Raw genomic sequence first — 22,608 nt, 5'->3', positions numbered from 1 at the left:
AATAGATATACTAGGCTACAACGCACGCTTTTTATTATTTCTAATAGCAACATAACACTTTTATATCGTAAAGTGGGTGAAGACGGGACGTCTTTATCACATACTATCCAAATATCCTAATCGTGTTTTAAAAATCAACAGCAGTCTATGTGAGTCGCGAGATTACGGTTTTATAATTATTTGATTGTTCTTTGTTTGCTACCAAATGTGACGACAAAATAGAATGAAATGGTGTCCTATCTCCCCCCACCCGACTATATTTACTATTTTTAAACAAATACGTTTCAAATTATTAAACTTATCACTATATTCCCCATTTTAACATAACAGTAATCACAATTAATTAAGAAATAAAGATCAAAGTCTATAGAAATCACTTTCTTTATGAACTTAGAGATGGAGATCCGAGTCGTAGTGGTATTTCTATGGCTCTGTGTAAAATAGGTTGCTCGCCATTAGGGAAATACCCTCTGGCAAAATAAACAAGACGTGAGTAAATAACAACTTGGTTATGATTTTGTTAATTACTATTATTTTCTTTATTCTTCTGTTTTTTTAGAATTAACGTAACTTTAATTCTGTAAAATAAATATTTGTTGTTAAAATGGCTGAAAAAGAAGATAAAAACTTCCCCAAAAGCTCAAACACTGATGATGGAATTAAGAAAACTTTGCCAGGGTTTGTGACATATTTTATGTTTGTGTAATGTCGTGGGTTTAGCACTTAGTTTATTGACACGCGCACTGTTTTTATTGTTTACGTAGTATTTGTATCGTATATTAGTTTAGTTTTAAATGTGTGTTCGTCTCACTAGTTGTGTTCTTTTGTGTTTTCCTTGTCACTATTTGACCTAGTATTTTGCTTTCCTTATCACTGTCATTCACGCACGACTTGTTTCCCGCACTTGTTTTAACGTTCCAGCGTGTTCCTTTGTAGCTGTCATTGCCGTTAGCCGAATTGCTTGTCACGTGTCACGCTTTGCGCGCTTTTCCTCCTTCTAGTTTTAGGTGTATGGGGCAGTGCTTGTTGTATCGTGTGGGCGAAAGGTTGTATTAATTGTGAACTGTTTTATCGAGTGAAAGCCGTATCGAGTTTTTGTTGTATCGAGTTGTTGGGTATCTAGTTGTGGTTTATGTGGTTTAACAGTTTAGTGTGTATTTTAATGCCATTCGTTTTTATTCAGTTTTTATTAAATTACATGTTTTTATAGTAAAGTCGTATTCAGTGTAGCTTACAACAGACTACAGCAGTCAGGCCCCGCGATTGGCCGTTAAAGCAGCGTCCCGGACCAAACTCCCGTTATCAAACGTAACAAATTCTTGGCGATCCTGCCAGGACGTTGCAATCGTTTTATCGGCTGTCTGTAGTCTGCTTACAGTGAGAACTCGATATTTTATCAAGTTTTAAGTGTACTGGTGTTAAAACGGTATGGCTTTTAATGTTTTTATGTCACCGCCTACATACTCTCCTGATTGCGACCTTGGCAATTTTATCAAACTATTCAATTCGTACTGCGAAAGCGTTAAAGCATCAGACGATGTGAAGCGTCACATGTTCATCACGGCAATCAGTCAAGACTTGCGATGGCAACTGCAAGGTAAAGATCCGTGTATATTTGACTTGTCGTACAAGACGTTGACGGAACGAGCGTTGGGTTTAAATAACAACAAAGTTCAGAGGGAGAACTTAAGAGAAGAGCTAATGAAACGCCGACAGCTACCGAGAGAGAGCACCCGAGATTTCGCTTTCAATGTTAAGAACCTTGGTGACCGCGCGTACCCAGATGTTGTTGATGAAGCGGCGATACGCAATGAAGTAACGTATTTAGTATTTACTTGTGGTTTAGCTAATCGTGAGTTTGCCAAGACGATACCAATCAAACTGGATTACTCCCGCGATTTCTGGGCGGCTGCTGATTTGGCCATAAAAATGGATGTCACAGAAAATTTGGAAGTAGCTCCCGTAGATCCGCGTACTCTAGATTCACACGTGTCGAACAGCAATACAACTAGTGATATTGCAGAGAGCCTGAAAGCGGTCCAAAACAGTATCGAGGGCTTGCACAGAATGATGGCGCATAAATCGGAGCCGCAACACCGACAACCACCCAATCCAATTCGTGAGTCGTATCGACCAACTGCTACACGTGGATGTTATGGATGTGGACAATTCGGACACATACGTCGATTTTGCCCATATGAACGACAAGTAAGCAGACCTCCCGTGCCAATTCATAATAACATTCGAGGTACAGGTATGTTAAACACAACCACTTTTCACAGGAAAGAACCCAACGTACGTCGGGACAACACTGAAAATGAACATTTTAACGTACGAACTGAAAAAGTAGGTTGTCTTAAAGCTGCAAAACTCCATCGTTTTGCAAATGTCGTTGTCAACGAGACTGTGGTGTGTGCTCTCGTGGATTCAGGTTCCACAATAACTTTAATGCGCGCGGACGTATTGAGTAATATATCCGTTAACAAAAAGATGTCTGCTGTCCCGCGGCATATGCGTTTTGTGGGCCCAAGTGACGAACCAGTTGCAATGCTTGGTGTAGTCAGAATACCACTCACAGTTGCCGGGCTCAGAACGAATGTTGACGCTTTTGTTTCCGCCAACATTGTCCATGAAATGATCCTGGGGCTTGATTTCTTGGAAAATAACCAGTGTAAATTATGTTACAGTTCAAACTTGATGTCTGTCGGAGAATCGACCGTTCCTCTCCTGAACAAAGCCTTTATTCCTGAACGGCAGGAAGTATACGTAACCGAATCTATAAATCTACCGGCAATGACTGAAACCATCATTAATGGAGCGTTGGAACATCATCACAATGACGACGGCTGGCCTGATTTCCCTGTCTTGATAGAACGAAACGATGACTTCGGTGCAAGGTACGGTTTACTTACCGCTAATTGTGTGGCAACAGTGAAATCCGGGGTTGTGCCCGTAAGAATGGCTAACTTTACCGACGATATCATTAATATTCCCAGTGGTGTCCGAATTGGTGTCGCCTTACCATTATCAGCTTTTGGTAAAACTGATTGTTATATGTCCGAAACGTGTGTTGTTGTCAACGTTCCTGATGCCAGTACCTCCCGTTCGACTCATCGACCAAAACACGACATCTGTTCGGTTAACAATTCACCTAACGAAAATCATAAATTTCAGGCCATAAGAGATGGTGTTAAATTGAGCAGCGAGTTGTCTCAACGCCAGAAAGATCGAGTATTAGATCTGTTAAGACGACATGGACGTGCCTTTTCTACCTCATCCACTGATTTGGGTCAGACGGACCTAAAGAAACATTACATAGACACCGGAGATGCCAGTCCAGTACGCCTCCCTCCTCGACGTACATCACACCGAGCACGTCAACAGATCGAAGAGATAATCTCCGAGATGAAAGAGCAAAATCTGATTCGACAGTCTACGTCGCCATGGTCCAGTCCAATCGTGCTGGTAAAGAAGAAGTCGGGAGAAATGCGATTTTGCATCGATTACAGACGCCTGAACGAAGTGTCCAAAAAGAATAGTTATCCAATTCCAAGAGTGGATGACAGTCTGGATGAAATGTCTGGCTCGGTATACTTTTCGACCCTAGACTTGAAGTCCGGGTATTGGCAGATACCTATGGACAAGCACTCACGAGAGAAGACTGCATTTTCGAGTCACGTCGGGCTATATGAATTCAATGTCATGCCAATGGGGCTTTCGAATTCCGCCGCCACGTTCCAGAATTTAATGCGAATTGTCTTGAATGGTATAGAATGGAATGGGGCATTGGCTTACTTGGACGATATTATCGTGTACGGACGAACATTTGAAGAACACTTACACCGCCTGGACGAAGTGCTTGGTCGCATCGAAAATGCCGGTCTGACGTTGAAGCCATCGAAATGTGACCTTTTCGGAGAAAGCGTCGGGTTCCTCGGACATATCGTGTCAAAGGATGGTATCTGTTGTGACCCAGCAAAAGTCGCGACGGTGAAAGCGTGGGTTGTCCCCAAGAACACCAAGCAGGTACGGCAATTCGTGGGCCTTACGTCTTATTATCGAAAATTCGTCAAAAACTACGCTGCTATAGCATCACCACTGCACAAACTGACAGAGAAGGGTTGTAGATTCAACTGGTCTGATGATTGCCAAAGAGCATTCGCCTCATTGAAGGACGCGTTGACTCGCGCACCGGTCCTCCAATATCCAGACTTCACTAAACCCTTTCTCCTAGATACAGATGCATCAGACGCTGCAATCGGTTGTGTCCTGGGTCAAGTAGTGGACGGCAAAGAACATGTGGTCGCCTACGGCAGCCGAACCATGACAAAAGCTGAGAAACACTACTCAACCACACGAAAAGAACTATTGGCCGTAATATTTGCAACTAAACTGTTCAAATGTTATCTTGCAGGTGCTCATTTCACCCTACGAACAGACCATGCGTCCCTACGTTGGTTATGGAAATCCCGTGACCTATATGGACAATGCGCTCGTTGGGTCGAACATCTTGCCCAGTTTAATTTCGAACTTGTACATCGACCGGGTAGCAAGCACAACAATGCGGATGCCTTGAGCCGCTTGGAGGTTGAAGACGACTTCCCGTATTTAGTGAAGGATGAAAACATCGACGAAAACGAAAAGGTTGAGCAGGTGTGTCAATTACAATTAACATCAGCACTAGGTATGACAACAGAAGAGATTGGGAATGCACAACGTTCGGATGATCACCTCACTCATGTTCTGCCGTGGCTAGACCGTGGTGTGAGACCGACGTACAGGAAAGTGAAGAAATTGGGAACAGAAGTTCTTCACTACTGGGCGATGTTTTCAAAATTGCATTCCGAAAATGGACTAATCTACGTGAAAGATGAAAACGGCGTACCAGGTACATTAACACCTAAATTAGCGGTCCCTGAAAAGTTAAGACACGAGTTTATTAAGTCAGTTCACGACCAAGCTCACGGTGGCGGCCACTTGGGAATTACAAAAACGAAAAGTAAAGTCACAGAAAGATTTTATTGGCCTCGATGGAGGGAGGACGTTGAGAAATACTGCCGGCAATGCGAAATGTGCAGTCTGAATAAAAAGCCAAACAAATCAATACGAGCACCACTGATCCCGTCCACCGAACTGAAAGCAATGCAGAGAATCGAAATCGATGTGCTCGGTCCTTTACCCACAACACGTGCAGGCTATCAGTTTATCCTGGTGGCTTGTGACGTTTTTACAAAATACGTCCGAGCTTGGCCTATGCGCCAACAAACAGCCAAAGAGACCGCTAGCTTGTTATTTCATCGGTGGTTCACGGTGCATGGCGTACCGGATACCGTTCATTCGGATAGGGGTACTAACTTCGAAAGTAAGCTTTTTCAGGAACTAGTACAACTCATGGGAAGCAGAAAAACGAGGAGCACAGCGTATCACCCGGCAACCAATGGAGGGGTAGAGCGAAACAACAGGACGATCATAACCATGCTGAGGAATTATATACAAAAAGATGAAAGAAATTGGGACGAAGCGCTCTCTGCCGTCATTGCAGCATATAATGCTAGCAAACACGAAAGTACAGGGTTCGCCCCACATTTTCTTCTCACAGGCAGAACGCTTCGATTACCGACCGACCTGATGTACACCGAACCAGGAGAGTCCAGGACATCGAGTCACCTGAGCCACCTTGAAGGGCTACAAGAACAGCTGGTACTAGCAGAGGAAATCGCACGCGAAACGTTGAACGCACAAAGGGCACGAATGGAGAACCAATATAATAAAAAGTCGCACGGTAAATGTATTGAAAGTGGCGACATCGTGTTGCTTACCAATCCAGCCGTACCGGTCGGTAAGTGCAAAAAGCTTCAATTCCCATATAAAGGACCATATCGGGTGGTTGCCAAGATAAGCCCAGTAAATTTTGTCATACAGGATAGAGTTGGCAAGACACAAACTGTCCATTACAATCGACTAAAACCTGCAGCGGACGGTGCAACGTGGACCGAAGAGGCAATTGTGCCAGTAGACGAGCCAGACGAACGACAGAACGCTTCGCAACAACCGGTATGTGGACATATATATACCCCAGAGTTCACATCGGCACCGCAAAACGAAAACGAAAACGAGAACGAGAACGAACAAGACACGAATGAAGCAGACGAGACGACGGACGAAGCAGTCGTCGAGGAGAACGAAGAGACGGCACAAAAGGAACTTATAGACACGAGAAACTCGCGAAACGTTACGTCACAGAGTGATCTGACTCTGCACGCACTACCCCGACAGAGGCCCAGACGTACTTGCAGAAGGCCCGAATATTATGTTGAGATATGTAACCTCCAGGAGGAGGATGAATTTAGTAGGGGGGGTGTAATGTCGTGGGTTTAGCACTTAGTTTATTGACACGCGCACTGTTTTTATTGTTTACGTAGTATTTGTATCGTATATTAGTTTAGTTTTAAATGTGTGTTCGTCTCACTAGTTGTGTTCTTTTGTGTTTTCCTTGTCACTATTTGACCTAGTATTTTGCTTTCCTTATCACTGTCATTCACGCACGACTTGTTTCCCGCACTTGTTTTAACGTTCCAGCGTGTTCCTTTGTAGCTGTCATTGCCGTTAGCCGAATTGCTTGTCACGTGTCACGCTTTGCGCGCTTTTCCTCCTTCTAGTTTTAGGTGTATGGGGCAGTGCTTGTTGTATCGTGTGGGCGAAAGGTTGTATTAATTGTGAACTGTTTTATCGAGTGAAAGCCGTATCGAGTTTTTGTTGTATCGAGTTGTTGGGTATCTAGTTGTGGTTTATGTGGTTTAACAGTTTAGTGTGTATTTTAATGCCATTCGTTTTTATTCAGTTTTTATTAAATTACATGTTTTTATAGTAAAGTCGTATTCAGTGTAGCTTACAACAGACTACAGCAGTCAGGCCCCGCGATTGGCCGTTAAAGCAGCGTCCCGGACCAAACTCCCGTTATCAAACGTAACATTTGCTTTAATAAATAACTATGTGTATGTTCGTTCACATGCCACTCACTTACACTCAACCAATATCTTTTATAATCCCCAATCCCCAGTCTCTATCTACTATATATACACCAATACACAGCACACGTTTACACGCTTATATACCATAATACCCCCAATCTTAACACATGGGACTATACAAAGAAGACGGAAAATTTTTTCCGCTAGAGGCGGTAATTATTTAAATTAAAAAATACGGAAAAACGAACAAAACAGCACTACAAAGTGTTAATAAGTGTAAAACAAATTAATTAAATAATAAAAATACCTTTCTAAATACATAAAACACTAGTAAGAACAAGGGTTGGGGGTTGGGGGTTGGGGGTTGGGGGTTGGGGGTTGGGGGTTGGGGGTTAGGGGTTTATATCTTATGTGTATAAACCGTGAAACTAACTGCTCCCCATAAAATAGAGAAACGAATTTGTCATCGCCTTCTAGCGGAAAAAATTTTCCGTCTTCTCTGTATAGCTCCATGTAATCTTAACCTTTATAACTACTAGCCTTTAACATAGTCTTTTAAAATAAAAGTGATTGTACCCCATAAATAGTACCGAGTACTCTCTATATAAATACAGATATTCATTATGTTGTATGACTTTCAGTGAAGATGCACCATCCACATCTGGTATAAAACTTGGTGAAGGATTGGAAGGTGGCAACAATAAGACTGTGGCTAAACAACAGAAAGGAAGGGCTGGGTTTTCAGGGGGCAAGGTAAAGGTTGCTGGCAGAGGTGGGTTGTGTTTTAAAAGGGAAATGTAAAAGATTATGCAATTGTTTTTTCTTTATATTGTATGATCTGTATAATGCATGCAACAGACAACTTCCCAGCTTTAACTTAAGCATACAATATCTTAACCTATTCCAAGGTTTGCACATCCGGCATGCCTATGCTAAGTTACCTACTTACCTGCATATGAAGTTAAAACTGTGTCAATTAAATAGCCAATATTCAGTTTAATGTTGTTTTTTTGTAGGTGGAACAATACGTCCCATAGTACCTGCTGAGAAAGCAGAATTACTTTCGGTAGCAAACGCAATGCATGGGAAGAAGTTTGGGAAACGTCTCAAGAAATTGTTTCAACCAGAGACCAATGCTGCAATTAAGGCTGTGGAGTCAGGTATCCTTTATTTTTAAAAATTTACCTATATATGTGTAATGTGTATAATATATAGGTTAACCATAAAAAAATTTACAAATATTAAATTTTAAACAATGAATGAAGACAAAAGCATTAGGTAACTTTTAAGGTTGTTTTTATATATTAAATTTACAAAAGTAAAGGTTTAAGAAATATATTACTTTTTTTATAAATTGTTTTACAATAAAAAAATTTTACATTTTTTACAGCTATGTTATTGGTAAGATGCAGCTATATAGTAAAGCGCCACAAAAAGTTTTCTGTGTTGTATTTTTCTGTTTTCTTGAGTTCTGTTTAAAAAAAAGTAGTTTGAAGGTACTAGTTAAGAATTCTATGTGAAGTTACAGATTAGGCTAGTGGTTACGTTAGTGTTAGGGGTTAGCTTAAAAAACATACCATTCTTCACAAGCACTATTAGTGAATTAATTGCAGGTATTTACATCGGATGGAGATGTCCTGAGTTTACCTGGGATTGCATAAGAGTTGGTGAAGAATCTTTGTGTTTCTGTGGCCACAAGTTGCATGAACACAGGCATTATAATGGTAGGTACTGCGTGCTGGCATGTTGTATATGACATGTAGTAAATGGTATGGCAGCAACAGTCGTTATAATACGGTTGTTCTATTTTACACACCCCGTGCCTGCTTACAAGCTGTTCATCCAAAAGTAAGCACTGCATTGGAGCAACGTCATTATGATTGGCTGGATATGCTAATGTAATTGATAAATCATGAAGCACTTATATTAATATCCGAAAGACTTTAAGTAAGTTCTGTTCAGTGTATTTCAGTGCTACAGTATAAAAAGGTAATATTTGGTTGTAGGCCCCAAGTCACAAGCCCCATGTTCCATCAACGAATGCCAGTGTCGAGCGTTCGCATTCATTCCATCGAGACCTGAAGACGTGGGGGAGTTTTGGCTTCAAAGGAGAAGGAATTTTGATCCAAGTACTTGGAAGGCAAAATGCAGGTAACTTTATCATTTATGTTGGTGATTTACATAGTTATAGTATAGAGTTATTTTACTGACTTTGTTGTACTGCTAATTCACTTTTATTTGTTGTTATATTTAATTTAATCTTTTCTATAGTGTGTTATGTTATTTCTTAAACCCGCTTCTTTGGTTAAAGTTCTGATAAGGAAGCAAATAAATTTATTGAAGTCTACCTTGACAGCCATGTGATGTTTTTGAATTTCTAACTGTACCTAACATCATATGTTGCTAATTGTTTATTACAGATGTAAACACCCACACACAGAACATTCTGTTATTGGTTTGCGATCATGCAAAACTTGCAGGTAAACTACCTTAAACATATGTTACATTCATGATTATAGACTAAGTTAAGTCAAATTCTTTATCAAACTTTTTGTGACCCAACAAAACCCAAGTTGCTCCGTTGGGTTTAGGGAAAACGCTTCTTTCTTTCTTTTAATTAAATGTAATTAAGTTTTTAACTGTAACCATTTTTCAATAAATGTCATTTTGTCGCTATATCCTGTCCTTTCTGTTTTTTTAATTTTAATAACGTAACAAACAAGACCAAAAAAGTTATTACTATTCTATTTGATGTATAAGCTTAAATCAATGTCATTAACCACTTCACATACATTATAACACAGATGTGCACAGTTTGAGTCAAACTTTCTATGTTCTGCATGTGACCAACATTGGGAAAAACACGAAACATTCATTGATACTGAAGCTACAAGAGTTGAGAAAGGTCTTCCTTATGGTAACTAAACCTCTGTTAATGTCATAGGATGAGTGCAGTAACTTGGTGGTTTAATGGTGATTTTATACTCTTGTAGCAGGGCAACGACAGTTGTTATAACATGAAGGTTGTATTTTATACACCTTGTGCCTGCTTAAGAGTTAGCATATTTATTCTCTTTCTGTATGGTTAACAACTATGATAGGGCCCACTGGGTTAAAGCAATTACCAGTAATTGTCTCAGCAAAGAACAGATAATAGTATTATCTTTAAGCTACGAACCAGATGTTCTCTGGTTACGAGGCAAGCCCTTAACCACTACGATAGTTCTGTGGTGTGTTGGATGTAAAACAAGGACACAGCCTATTAAATGCTTTAATAGATAAACCATTGTCCTATTAACGATAGATTTTATAATTTGTTGCACAATTAAGTAAATAGTTTAAATTTACAGGGGAAGAATATCTTCCTTTTGCTGAAATACCTCAACTACGAAACATGGCACTTACTGGTAAAAGTGATGACAGTGGGCAATTCAAGTCAATCACAAATGGTGGTTTACAAATTCAGCCTTCCAAGCCAGCAGATAACAATACACCTGTGCCATTTGGTTACCATAAGTCTAATGCAGATCCATTTGGAATGAAGTAATGATGTAAACTTACATTAAAAGCAGAGGTTACCAATTATATTTACAGTAATACTATACTATGATCAAATGCAACTGAATATTTATAAAGCCTCAAAAAGAAGTATATAATATACATAGACCCACACAAGTACGGCTACACCTTTGGTAAAACATCATACTACTGCCCACCTTAACCTTCCTGGGGATATTTGTATACCATTTCAATTGTAGCAAGCAAATGCTTAATCTCATTATACTACTAATAGGCCTGCTACATAATTGTTTTCCATAATTATATCTAACAGAGTATTGTATACTGCTGGTGCTGCTTATTAAATATAATGTAAATTGTAAAAACCTTTCAGTTCTACAAATTATTATTTTTACAGTCATTGTAATTTTTTTTTAATTTACCTTATTTTTACTTTGCCTTGTGTGCTAATTGGATTTTGTCTTCAGTAAATGTAGTCATTGCTGTTACAAGCTTAAACTCAATATGGATGTTGCACTGTTGTACTGTGGTCTATAGTATTATTAAATCAAAGCACTTTTGTTGTTCCTTACTATTTGCATGAGTTTCAGCACTTGTACTAATAAATATACTTAAGTAACCTAATTGAGTAACTATTATTGTGGTTTATTTTAAAACCGGTAAAAAATGAATTCATTAACAAACGATGGTGTATGGTAAGTCACTAACATGGCAACCATGTATAAAGCAGTAAAAAAAAAGTTTTATCAATAATTGGGTACCTTTAAGTTGAAACTAAGATCAACCGGCACCCTCTATAAAGCAGAAATAGCAAGCAAGTTTGACTTAATTGTAGTTGACTCGACGTAGTTAGCGGTGACAATCATACAAAAAATAAGTTTAAACTCTTAAAACAAAAGCATCACATTCTATACAGTGGCACAGCCATTCATAGACATGCCGAGTCTAATCCTTCTCATTCAGGATAAAGACAAAAACCTTTGACATTGGTCAGCAAGTTATGCATGTTTAAAAGCCTGTGCCACTGTTTCTTTGTATGTACAAAAAATAAACAAAAATTACACCTCAGTGGCTGATAGTTCAACCTTATCATGTTGTTCAGTTATTTTGTCGAGTCTGAATATTTCATGAATTATTTCTCGTGGATCGGTGGCCCTGTGTTTTTCGTATATTTCATTAGTTTGTTTTTGAATAAATATTTTCAGGGCCGTTTCTTGCCTTTCTTTTACAGCGTTGGCGGTTCGCATACACTGCGTGATCACCTGTAATGACCTAGTGAAACGTTGCTCTAAATTTTCCAGGGAATGAGCAACTTCTTGTACGTTTAGTCCTTGTGGTTCATACTTGGTTGTCGCAGTGTCTTCCATTTTATTTTGTTCCAATGACATGGACTTCATTTCTGACTCTTGTTGCTCAAACTTTTGAAGTAACTCATCCCATCTTTTACTCTCATTCCTCAGTTTTTGAATCTGTGAAAACGTGAACTCCATCTCTGCACTCATGGGAACTTCATCTTCGTTTTTCTCTGGCAAAGTGAGCTCCACCGATTTATTTTGCTCGGGAAGGACTTTATTATCATTTTCCTCTTCAATATCTGCTTGTGGCTGTGTTTTATCCGAGACATACTTCTGTACTTCTGCAAGTGATAATCTTCTTGAAGACCTTCTTCTCTTTGCTGGAATCGGTCGCTTTGTTGAAGAATTGGACTTCCTGCTCCTTGTCGAGCGCCTGGTTGGAGATGCCTCCATTACAGTTTAATGTATTTTTTAAAACTTATTCCAAAACCTTTGAAAACAATAAAGGCATGATTAAACTTTGTTATACAACAGTATAGCACATTAAAAACATGATATTCAATATATTACTTTAACTCTGTCAACAACCAGGGTACTGATAGTTGCTTAAATATGTTTATACAAAAGTACTTTAATGACACTGTATCACATAGAGTAAACACAAAAACAGAATTAAGATATGTATATTATTACAACTCCAATTAAGAAGCTTCAAGCAATGTCCTCTCTTGTTTCTTTTCCTTCCTAGCTTCAGTTTTCTGTTCCAGCTCATCAGTTGGGGCATCCGGAAGATTCTGAATCTTCTCTTTATCTCCTACCAAGTCATCCAACTCAGCGAGGATCGATTCCTCATCTTCTTGTGTAACAGATCCAGCAAGAAGCTCGTCAAGTTCTCGTTGGTATTCAATCCCTTCTTGTGTCTCTTCCATGATCTTCTCCACATCCTCATACGACATGAGTTTATGCATTGCTTTTAAAGACTCATTTCCAACTTTGAGACCCTCAAAGACATTTGATTCCAGTTGGGCAAACTCTATGTCGTTTGCCATCACTTCTAAGTTATCAATTTGCTGTTCCGTTTGTGTCATCAGTGTTTCTTGTCGTTTCTTCTTTCTTAGCAACAATTTTGCTTTATTTTTGTTGCCATCTTTAAGACATTGCTTTGCCAGTCGTTTTAGTACTTCTTGATCATTTTCTATTTTTCTTTGATACGTTCTTAACGTATCTCGTTGCTTCTTTAACTCGAGAATTGCCCTGTCCTGCGGAGTTACTCGACTCGGCTTTGGTTTAGGTTTAGATGAAAATAAATTTCCCATCGCATTGGCTCGCGTATTACTAAACGATATAAAATTTTCAAGCAGTACTGCGTAATGACTGTCAAAAACTGTTGGAAAAAATAGTAAAATATAGATTACCAAAATACATAGATTAGTAAAATACAAACGAATATAAGCTTATACAAATACAACCGAAGAATCAAAATATTGGTATTTATATTATTTCTATTCCGTCCCGCCTTTTATATTTATACTATTTCTGTGCTCCGTGACGTCACTAATATTTACGTCAGAGATTTTACGCGAATTTATGACATTTATGCAGCGAATACGATTTTCACAAATAAGGAATTATATGGCAAAATTCGATACTTTTTGTGTAGCAGTACAAATAAACACGCACTTTTTGCAATTCAACGTGATTATAAAGTAATATTTCCATTACTTTGTTTTAGAAAAGCCAACAATACGACGCTATTAGTAGCGACGTAGCGTTATAGCAGCTGATTTAATAACTCGACAATGAGCACTGGATTGCGGTCCAAGGCGAAAGAAGATGAGACCAAAGTAAAGTCATTTTGGAAAAGATCGTCGCCTAATATGCCGGGAAGGTGGATTTAAATTTATATAATATGCATATGTTTGTGTATTGTGTATTATATACGTTCGCACATCTAAAGGTGACATGTGGTGGTGTGGGTACCATTTGAGGTTACTTTCTGTCCATCTTTACAATATATAATATATCATAGGTTAACAGCAATTTCTCTAGTCTAGTACTTTTTTTATGCACTGTCCAAATTGTCTGCTAAAAACTGGTAAGTGGATACAAGTTGTATACGAAACAGAACACCTGTAGTATAACCCTGCACAGCTTGTTTATATACAATCGTTTATACTTACAGTTCGCGAAAATCAACTTCAATTTCAAATGACTTCTCCCCCCAACATGGACCCCGACATAAATTAACATTCAAAGAGTTTGAAAACCACACAGAAGATGCATGGGACGCTACTGATGATGATCTCCTGAGGACCGCTCTTGCAAAGATTGAACTTGGATCAAGTCCGGATCAGGTTTAGTTTTGTTCTGTTTATTTTGTAAAACTACTAATATAGTCAGCATTTAAAACAAACCTGTTTCAAAATGAAAGTGCAACTGAGTGTTTTACTGTGCAAAGCTAAGTTATTAATGTGATATGACGCAAGCCCAGTCTGCACAGTATGGCAGTTCCTGACGAGATCTCGCGCGTGCAAGACGGTTATTTTTGCGAGCGCGCGATCGTCGGCATGCAATTATTATGGCGTGCAGAATCAAAAGTTTGTAAAAATATCGCTCATGCACCTGCCATACTCTGCAGACTGGACGCAAGTAACCTCACTTTGTGCTTTAATTTGACAAATGGTCAAAATAGTGTAAATGTGCTGTTTTTTAAAAATAAGTGTCAGTTCTGCATTTTAATATATATATATAATTTTATATATATATATATATATAAATTAATGAATGGAAATATCATCTCACAGGTACATGCTACTGCAGAAGCCGTCATAGCCAACCATTCAAAGTTAAATACAAACCCAATGAACAATACAAATAGCACGTCACAACAAATGTCTGCAAACAAGAAACAACAGAATTCCACCTCCAAAAGAGTTCCTGGGGGAGCTAGCAGAACTGTAATGCAAAACTCTCCCAAATCTAAAAGAAATATATTGCAAGCAAACGGAAGTCAAGATTCTCATGACAGAAATGGAAATCTTGATGTTAATTTAGAAACAAATGGAAATTCTCATGTGCTGGACGAGACAAGCCAGAATAAAAAAGGGGTTTTACATGCTCCAAGTAAGTGTATACAGCAGTTCGTTTGTGCTTTTGTTTCTTACTCATTTCCTCTTTAAGTGTAATCAATCATTTTGTGTATGCCTATAAATTAATGCATAATATAGACAACATAGCTTATACATCTGATACAAAGCGCTATTAAAACACAATAAGAATAAATGGCATTGTTTTTCCTGCCCACTTGCAATATGCTATACATAACAACATCTGCACATAAACTGATTCTAAAACCATATATACTACATACATGTATATATACAACATATATGCACAACCATGTTTAAACACAGAATGCATAAAATTATTTAGCAAGCTATTGTAGCTTTGACATCCCAAAATTTCCCACAGCAAATAAATGCCATCTTGAATTTAAAGGTCCGAGTGCTATTATTCGCATAATGGTAACTTTTGAAACATGAATGACATAATATGTTTTAGCGCTCCAGTTTACATGTAAAACAGCTCTTACCCCTGATGTTAAGTGTCTATACAAACAGGCAGAGCCGGAGTAGCCTATATTTTGCAATCGCCACAGTAATCAATGAGTTTTGTGTAACCTTTTTTTAGCAATGGCAACACAAAATTTTGTTAAAAAATTTGTGTGCCAATGGCAATGAGTAAAGAGTACAGATCATAATATTTAATTTATTCCAGGTATTGCAGGTGGAGGTTCAGCTCCAAAATCCCAAACAATCCGCATGCCAATGCAATCCACTAACCTTGCAAAAGAAAACTCAAAAATAGAAAAGTTTCGAAGACTGATAGACTCTGACTCAACAGACCTAGGTAAGTTTAACCAATTGGTTTATTTATTTGTGGTTGGTTAACTGCTCTATAGTTTCAGGTGGAAAACTTTAGTAAAACTGATTTTGTTTTTTTTTGATGTTGTTTTTACAAATTCTGAGGATTTTTTATTTAATACAAAAGAATATTAAAAAATATATTTTATTCCAAGTTAAAATTAAAGGTTATATATATATATATAAAAATGTTTGTGGGTCCAAATCCCTAGCGTTAGGCAAGCTTGTATATTGAAGCACATGTGGTTTCTAAGTATTGATTCCAATCAATGAGAAAAGGGCATATTCATAATACAGCAATGATGGGTTAATTTACAGATGAGCTGAAGAAGTTAAGTTGGTCAGGAATTCCTGCGGCAATGAGGTCTCTTACATGGAAACTATTATCTGTATGTATTTTATCAATTTATACTTAATATCATCTTCACTATTTTTACTTTGACGACTGTCCTGTCGTTTTGCTGTTAATTTCCTGCTTTTGTTGTTAAAATAACTGAAACTGACCCACTGTATTTGATGAGATTAATATTATTGTAAAGAATTTAATATTATTGTCTGTTTTAACATTATTATGTTGTTTGGTACACAAAGTAAATAAAATGCAAAGTGCTTGATTTTATGATTTATACCTCAAAAAATACCTAATTTTTATAAATTTCTTAATGCTGTAACTATGCAAAAGTATTTTCTGTCTGTTATGACTTTTGTTTTACAGAGTTAGGTTCTGTTACCCATTGCATATATATTGCATAGGCCTTTATATACCATGTATATATCTAATATGTCATAGCAGCAGAATATTAATTTCCTCACGAACGCAGGGTTACCTTCCTGTGAACAAAGATCGTAGGAAGACAGCGTTAGCGAGAAAACAAAATGATTATTTTAAGTTTGTGAAACAATTTTACGACGCACGTGATCAACCTATGTATCAAACTACTTTCCACCAGGTTTGTTATGTTACTTCTATGTCTGTCTGTCTGTCATAGTTCCAATTAAACACTGAACGGTTTCAAGCTGGTGCATGTGTTTACTTCCGTTTTTGTAAATATATGTGTATTAATGTAAACCTAGAATAATAGACAGGCATCCTTTTATTCGGTAACTAGATTTGACTTAGCAGGGACTGTGTACATTTCTTGAGAACAAGAACTGTTTATTATTTAATTTGTTTACATAGTTCTTGTTTCCATAACTGGTTTTCATGGGCAACTTTTAAAAGTGTAGGGCAGGTACAAATAGTTGGACGTGCATTCCTGTTAAACAAATTCAACGTATTCGTTAAATCGTTGTAATGTTTACTGATCAGTGCAGCCGGAAACACATTAGGCCTCCATACCCTACCACCCCATGCACTGCTTTATGCTACATATCATGTGTTGCTCTGTATTTAATGGAATATTATTTATCTTAAGATTCACATTGACATCCCAAGAACCAATCCTCTTATACCTTTATTTCAACAAGAGGCTGTTCAAAATGTAAGTTCTATTTCTCTGCTATAGTACGCATTTCATTCTACATGCAGGAGATCCTACTCCATGACACATTAAAGATGTAATGGACCAACTCTGGAATAAATTTCAGGTCCCATGGGATGCCACACTGTAGAACGTTACCCACACAGAAGAGTAGCTGTCTGTGTTGTCTGAAACGTTGATTTTCAGACAACTATTTTCTGTATAAACATTGATTATACTTTGGACTTAACCCAGTATTATGTTTATAAACATTTATATTCTATTTTTATGTTTACAGATATTTGAAAGGTTATTGTTTGTGTGGGCTGTTCGTCACCCTGCCAGTGGTTATGTGCAAGGAATAAATGATCTTGTCACTCCTTTCTTTGTTGTGTTTCTATCTGCAGAGATTGGTAAGGGGATTTTCTAATGTAGCGCTTCATTTATAAAAACTATACATTATTATTTTTATTTTTTTATTCTACTTGGATGAGATCCCACAGCATGACATGCCTTGGCACCTGAGTTTGAGGCCACAGTTGGCTCAATACCTTGACACTCAGGTTGCTGCAATATATTAGTAAGTTGTAACCCAGGGTTGGATTAACATCCATTAAGTGTCTTGCCCAAGAGCAAGTACGTCTATCACTGGCTCCCAGCATTGTATGGCCCCTTTCAGCAGGGTCAAACCCATTTTAGGTATAAGACTGTGGTGCTCAAGCTTTAACATATGCCGTCACAGCAGTCATCCTAGGCACTCCTAACATTTATTTCCAAACCCAGACGACACAGAAGATGTGGAAACCTTTGATGTCGGTTCTCTACCTGAGGAGACACAGAGATCCATGGAAGCTGATACATTCTGGTGCGTCTCCAATCTCCTGGATGGAATACAAGATAATTATACTTTCGCTCAACCAGGGGTGCAAACTAAAGTCAACAAACTTAGAGAATTAACCAAGAGGGTTGATGGTAAGTGATGCATGCTTGGATGTATAGGTAATGTGTGTGCATGGGATAATGGCCATGATACTATAAAAGGTATTAAAGGAGGCACAGTTGGAACGTTGACATGATCACATGATACTAGCTACATCCTATATATTTTCCCTTTCTCACAACCAAAAACGCCTTGTATGGCCATTATAATATATATACATATATATGTGGAAATATCATTGAACTTGCTCAACTAAACAATACATTTTGTTGATTTTTTATTAGAACTTATTATGTGTTGTATTATGGTATGACAAGTCATTAATAATTTCTTGGAAGCCTTAAATACAATATTAACTTCATTATATCTTACTTAACAAAATGTATATTTTAAGAAGATAGAATGATTACTACTTTACTAGTAACTGTTTTCCTTGTTTGATTACAGCCGAGTTACACGCTCATTTGGAGCGAGAACAAATTGAGTATTTACAATTCTCATTCAGATGGATGAACAATCTATTAATGAGAGAAATTCCATTAAGGTAAAACACTGTTTGGGTATTTATATGTTAGTATGTGGACTATTTTTAAACTAATGGTTTTCAAACTATATTATATCAAAGTGATATTTAATTAAATTAAACAGCCATGAAATTCACCCTGCATTACATCAGCAACATAATTGCCATGTAAGCTCAACCTACCACGACCTCCCTCCCTTTTGTGAAGATGCAATATCATATTCAGTATTTTATATTTATTATGCATTTTTTAAATACCTCTAATACGTGTCAAGCATTTAGAACTGCTGTACCTTTTTTTTTTTTTTCGATCGCACTATTCTAAATGACATTGATTTATTTCCAGATGCACGATTAGATTATGGGATACTTACTTAGCTGAACCCGAAGGTTTCTCCGACTTCCATCTTTATGTTTGTGCAGCTTTCCTTAAGCAATGGAGAAACCAATTACTTGGAGAACAAGACTTCCAGGTTGGTAGAGTTTCATGTTTTGTAGACATATATACTATATGTTATAAGTTATGCCATATTGTAAAAAGAATTTGTGCCGTCAGCTTGAGATTTTACCCAATTGCTGAATGTTATTCTCTACCGAATAGCAATATCTGCGTAATGTGCCTGACATGGGTATGAATGCTAGGGATGTGCCGAGCCGAGCCCGAACTCAAAAGCTCGTGCCCGAGCGTCTCCTTTTTTGACGCTCGGCGCTCGGCTGAAAACTGGGCCGAGCGCCGAGCCTTATGCTATAATGTTGCACGCGAGAGCGAAAAATATTAAAAATGAAAAAAAGTGAAGCTACTAAGAGATAACGAGACTGGTCAGCGTAGCTTTCTCTTTAATTGTTTTTCGTTCGTTGTGAATTTGCTCTCTCGCAAGTAACGAATCGCAACGTCAGCAATTTGCCGGTATCGAGTTACAGCCGGTGTCGAATTACACGAGCGCCCAATGTTTTCGTATCAGATTTTAAATAAAAAGCCAAAAACTCTTTAACTTTTTTATAATGAAATATTATAAATTGCTGCAACCACGGTATTGCAACCACATGACAGCCCCCTTAACAGCAGACACGCACGCAACCAGAAAATGCTAAGACGCACACACACACGCGTTGCATTCAATATAACATTCCTTCGCTTGGAATTGGAACAATTTTTCATTCAATTATTACGTCAGGTGTCCTATCGCAAGGTAACTATTAATTATGACGTTTCATAATATAACAATCGGGAGGAATGTGCCCACTGCCCAAATTGGGCAGCCAAACCAACCACGAGATCAAACCATCGTGTATCAGCGTCACATTTTTACACTCTGCGCCGGCGTATGAAATAAAGGAAGACGCATGCGGTAGCATACATTCCACACGTAACAAACGAAGCAATCGTTGTGAATTTATTCTCGTGAAAAATGATGTAATGAAACTCTGTTTCTCGTGCGGTGCCATCAAACGATGTTTTTTTGGCTTCAGTCCAAGCTCGGCAGGGACGATACTTTGTAATATCATATTACAATTTATGTTGGTTCCCATTTACTGATAGCGTCGCTCCTCGCTCTTATATTTCCACCAATTAAAACTCACATAATCGCGATTTACCTGCATTTAAACTAATCATCAGAAACAAAAATTATACACAAACTGCAGATCGTATAGAAGCGAATAAAACACGATTGTTTTCAACAATCTCGTTTGTGATGTAACGATCGTAAAGGTTTATTCTGACGTAAATAACCGTTACCATATTCAAGATGAACATGCGTAGAAACTTGCCAGTTGCGCCACTGGCTGTAACAGTTATATATATTTTTTTAATTAATTACTTTTTGTATGAATTTTACAACAGTAGAAATAACAAAACGAGACGCGTCTTTAACCGCAAACCACGTGTTCTGTATTATTTTGATTAGCGACGCTTTTCGGCTGAATAGGAACGCATTCTCGTACGCCTTTCTCCTTGATGACGTCATAGGTGCTCTGACTCGGGCTCGTGCCGAGCTTTTCGTTGAAGCTCGGCGCTCGGCGAACCCGAGCTTTTTCAACTTCAGCACATCCCTAATGAATGCCCTGGAATAAATTATGATCCCAAGAATTGTAAATGGTCATCATAGTACACACACAATTTTTAGTTGACATTAGCTTTGAAAAATTCCCCACTCATGGAACATAATAATTAAAACTGCCCTCTTAATCATGAAATCAATAAGAGATATCAGATGTCCTTTCAATGCAGATGTTGGGTTTGGTATTGATTTGTTGTTTAACCTAACTAACTCTATAGCAGAATTAGCAGCTATTATTTATGGTAATGTGTTTTATTCATCTGTTGTTTCTGGTGGCACAACCAGGAAGGGGGGATTTTTTTACATTTATTTGATAAAAAACGCTGTTGCCGTGACTAGTTTTTTATTTTATAGAAGTTTATTTATTTTTTCATGGTTTTTTTTTTAATTTAAACTCCACTTTTCTTAACTTTTTATTTTATTCTTGTGTCACTAGTTTTGTTATTAACACTGAGTTTATTACACAGGGCCTGATGTTAATGATACAGAATGTACCAACCCACCACTGGGGCGATGAAGAAGTAAAAGTCTTACTTGCTGAAGCATTTCGATTAAAATATACATTTGCTGACGCTCCTAGTCATTTACCTACTCATAGGTAGTATAAAGTCATAACAAGGGTTTAAACATTATATTACATTTGATCTTTATCCTTTATTGCAAGCTTTACTGAACATTATAAACTGTTTTCCTCTTATTGAATGAATTTTGGTATAAATAGAGTGTCAAATATTTCACTTTGGTAACTCACCAAGTTTATATATATTGAAACATTGCATTCAAAAGAATGGAATACTTTTTACACTCCCAGGTCATATTGATCTTTATCAATAAGTAATTTATAGCCATGGCTGATAGCTTAATAGTATCTTCGGTATATTCCACTAAATTTATTCAAGTGACATTTGCACTACAGTATAGCAGGTGCTTACTGTCTTTACTTAAAAGAAAGAAACACAGGAAATATCAGACCGGTGCTTCTTAACCTTTTTGTAGTGGCCAATTGTAAGGTATAAAAAAATATCATGTATTAATTTGGTATAAATCTGTTAAGCTTTTCGCTACCAATTTTTACATCACTCGGGCGCTTTGAACCCTTGTAGTAAATGGTCCAAATAAGTTAAATTTAAACCAACTTTAAGTCTTGACCAAGGAGGGGTAAAGAAGCGTTGTTCTAAGCCAAGCTATACTGTAGTGCTAATCTCATATTACAGTTCTTTACCTAAATTCGTGAAGAACTTTTTGCACAAAACTAGTTCCCATAAAAACCTTGTTATGACTCTTTATAATTTATGATACTGTGGTAAGACGTTTAAAATTGATATTTTTTGTTTATGTAAGTGACACATGTATAATTATTGTTTCAAATATTTTCTTTGTTAATAATCTGCTTGATTGTTCCTATTTTTAAAACAGATCCTTTTATTTAATAACTCCCCTTTCACATAAAGTGCAATACTGGAGTGTTACAAAACTGTTAGGATGTTTAGTTCATTATATAGTCCCATGTGGATATTAGTATTAACTATTAACTTGGTTTCTCACATTAGTTTGGGTGCTGCCTAAATTAGAGTGTTAGAAAGATGTTATTCTTATTTGCCAACATGTAATAACATTGTGGATATAAAATTATTGATTCATATGCGCAAATAAAACATAAAACTACTAAAATTTGCATTTAGTTTATAAATATTCAAATTACAAAAACTTTGTTAACTATCATTGTAAACTGTGTTGGGATTTCGAATGTGTTTTAAATTTTGTATTTCAACAAAAATACAAGTGTGCAGTTTCACGCCAATAAAATGGTTGCATTATTACGTATTGCCAGTTTGAAATATGAAACAACACTTACATATGGTATTCAAAAAGTTCAAAAATGTCAAATTGAGATCAAAGATGGCGGGATTGTTAGAT

General features: G+C 37.4%; 3 protein-coding genes across 3 annotated transcripts; 2 read left to right on the top strand and 1 right to left on the bottom strand.

Moving 5' to 3' along the window:
• Nucleotides 1-538: 538 nt before the first annotated feature.
• On the top strand, nt 539-11,114 carry LOC149729404 (protein FAM221B-like). Its single transcript, XM_089886463.1, has 8 exons — nt 539-678; nt 7,613-7,743; nt 7,988-8,131; nt 8,585-8,695; nt 8,978-9,122; nt 9,392-9,451; nt 9,776-9,888; nt 10,322-11,114. Exons 1-8 carry the CDS (start codon nt 605-607, stop codon nt 10,516-10,518), a joined length of 975 nt encoding a protein of 324 aa, XP_089742589.1. The 5' UTR covers nt 539-604; the 3' UTR covers nt 10,519-11,114.
• A 1,161-nt stretch (nt 11,115-12,275) lies between these two features.
• Nucleotides 12,276-13,260, bottom strand: LOC149729403 (charged multivesicular body protein 6-B-like). Its single transcript, XM_089886470.1, has one exon. The coding sequence runs from the start codon at nt 13,099-13,101 to the stop codon at nt 12,487-12,489; it is 615 nt and encodes a 204-aa protein (XP_089742596.1). The 5' UTR covers nt 13,102-13,260; the 3' UTR covers nt 12,276-12,486.
• Nucleotides 13,261-13,454: 194 nt separating this feature from the next.
• On the top strand, nt 13,455-22,362 carry LOC149729402 (TBC1 domain family member 22B-like). The gene is made up of 12 exons (XM_089886454.1): nt 13,455-13,673; nt 13,968-14,139; nt 14,590-14,908; nt 15,563-15,694; nt 16,027-16,097; nt 16,530-16,658; nt 17,124-17,189; nt 17,467-17,581; nt 17,952-18,140; nt 18,556-18,652; nt 18,978-19,104; nt 21,159-22,362. Exons 1-12 carry the CDS (start codon nt 13,585-13,587, stop codon nt 21,291-21,293), a joined length of 1,641 nt encoding a protein of 546 aa, XP_089742580.1. The 5' UTR covers nt 13,455-13,584; the 3' UTR covers nt 21,294-22,362.
• The last annotated feature ends 246 nt before the right edge of the window (nt 22,363-22,608 follow it).

Source organism: Ciona robusta, chromosome 10 (genome assembly GCF_009617815.1).
Source record: "Ciona robusta chromosome 10, ASM961781v2".
In the NCBI taxonomy this organism is placed as follows: Eukaryota; Metazoa; Chordata; class Ascidiacea; order Phlebobranchia; family Cionidae; genus Ciona; species Ciona robusta.
The sequence above is the reverse complement of the archived record's forward strand: the minus strand, read 5'-3'. Positions and strand labels throughout refer to the sequence as shown.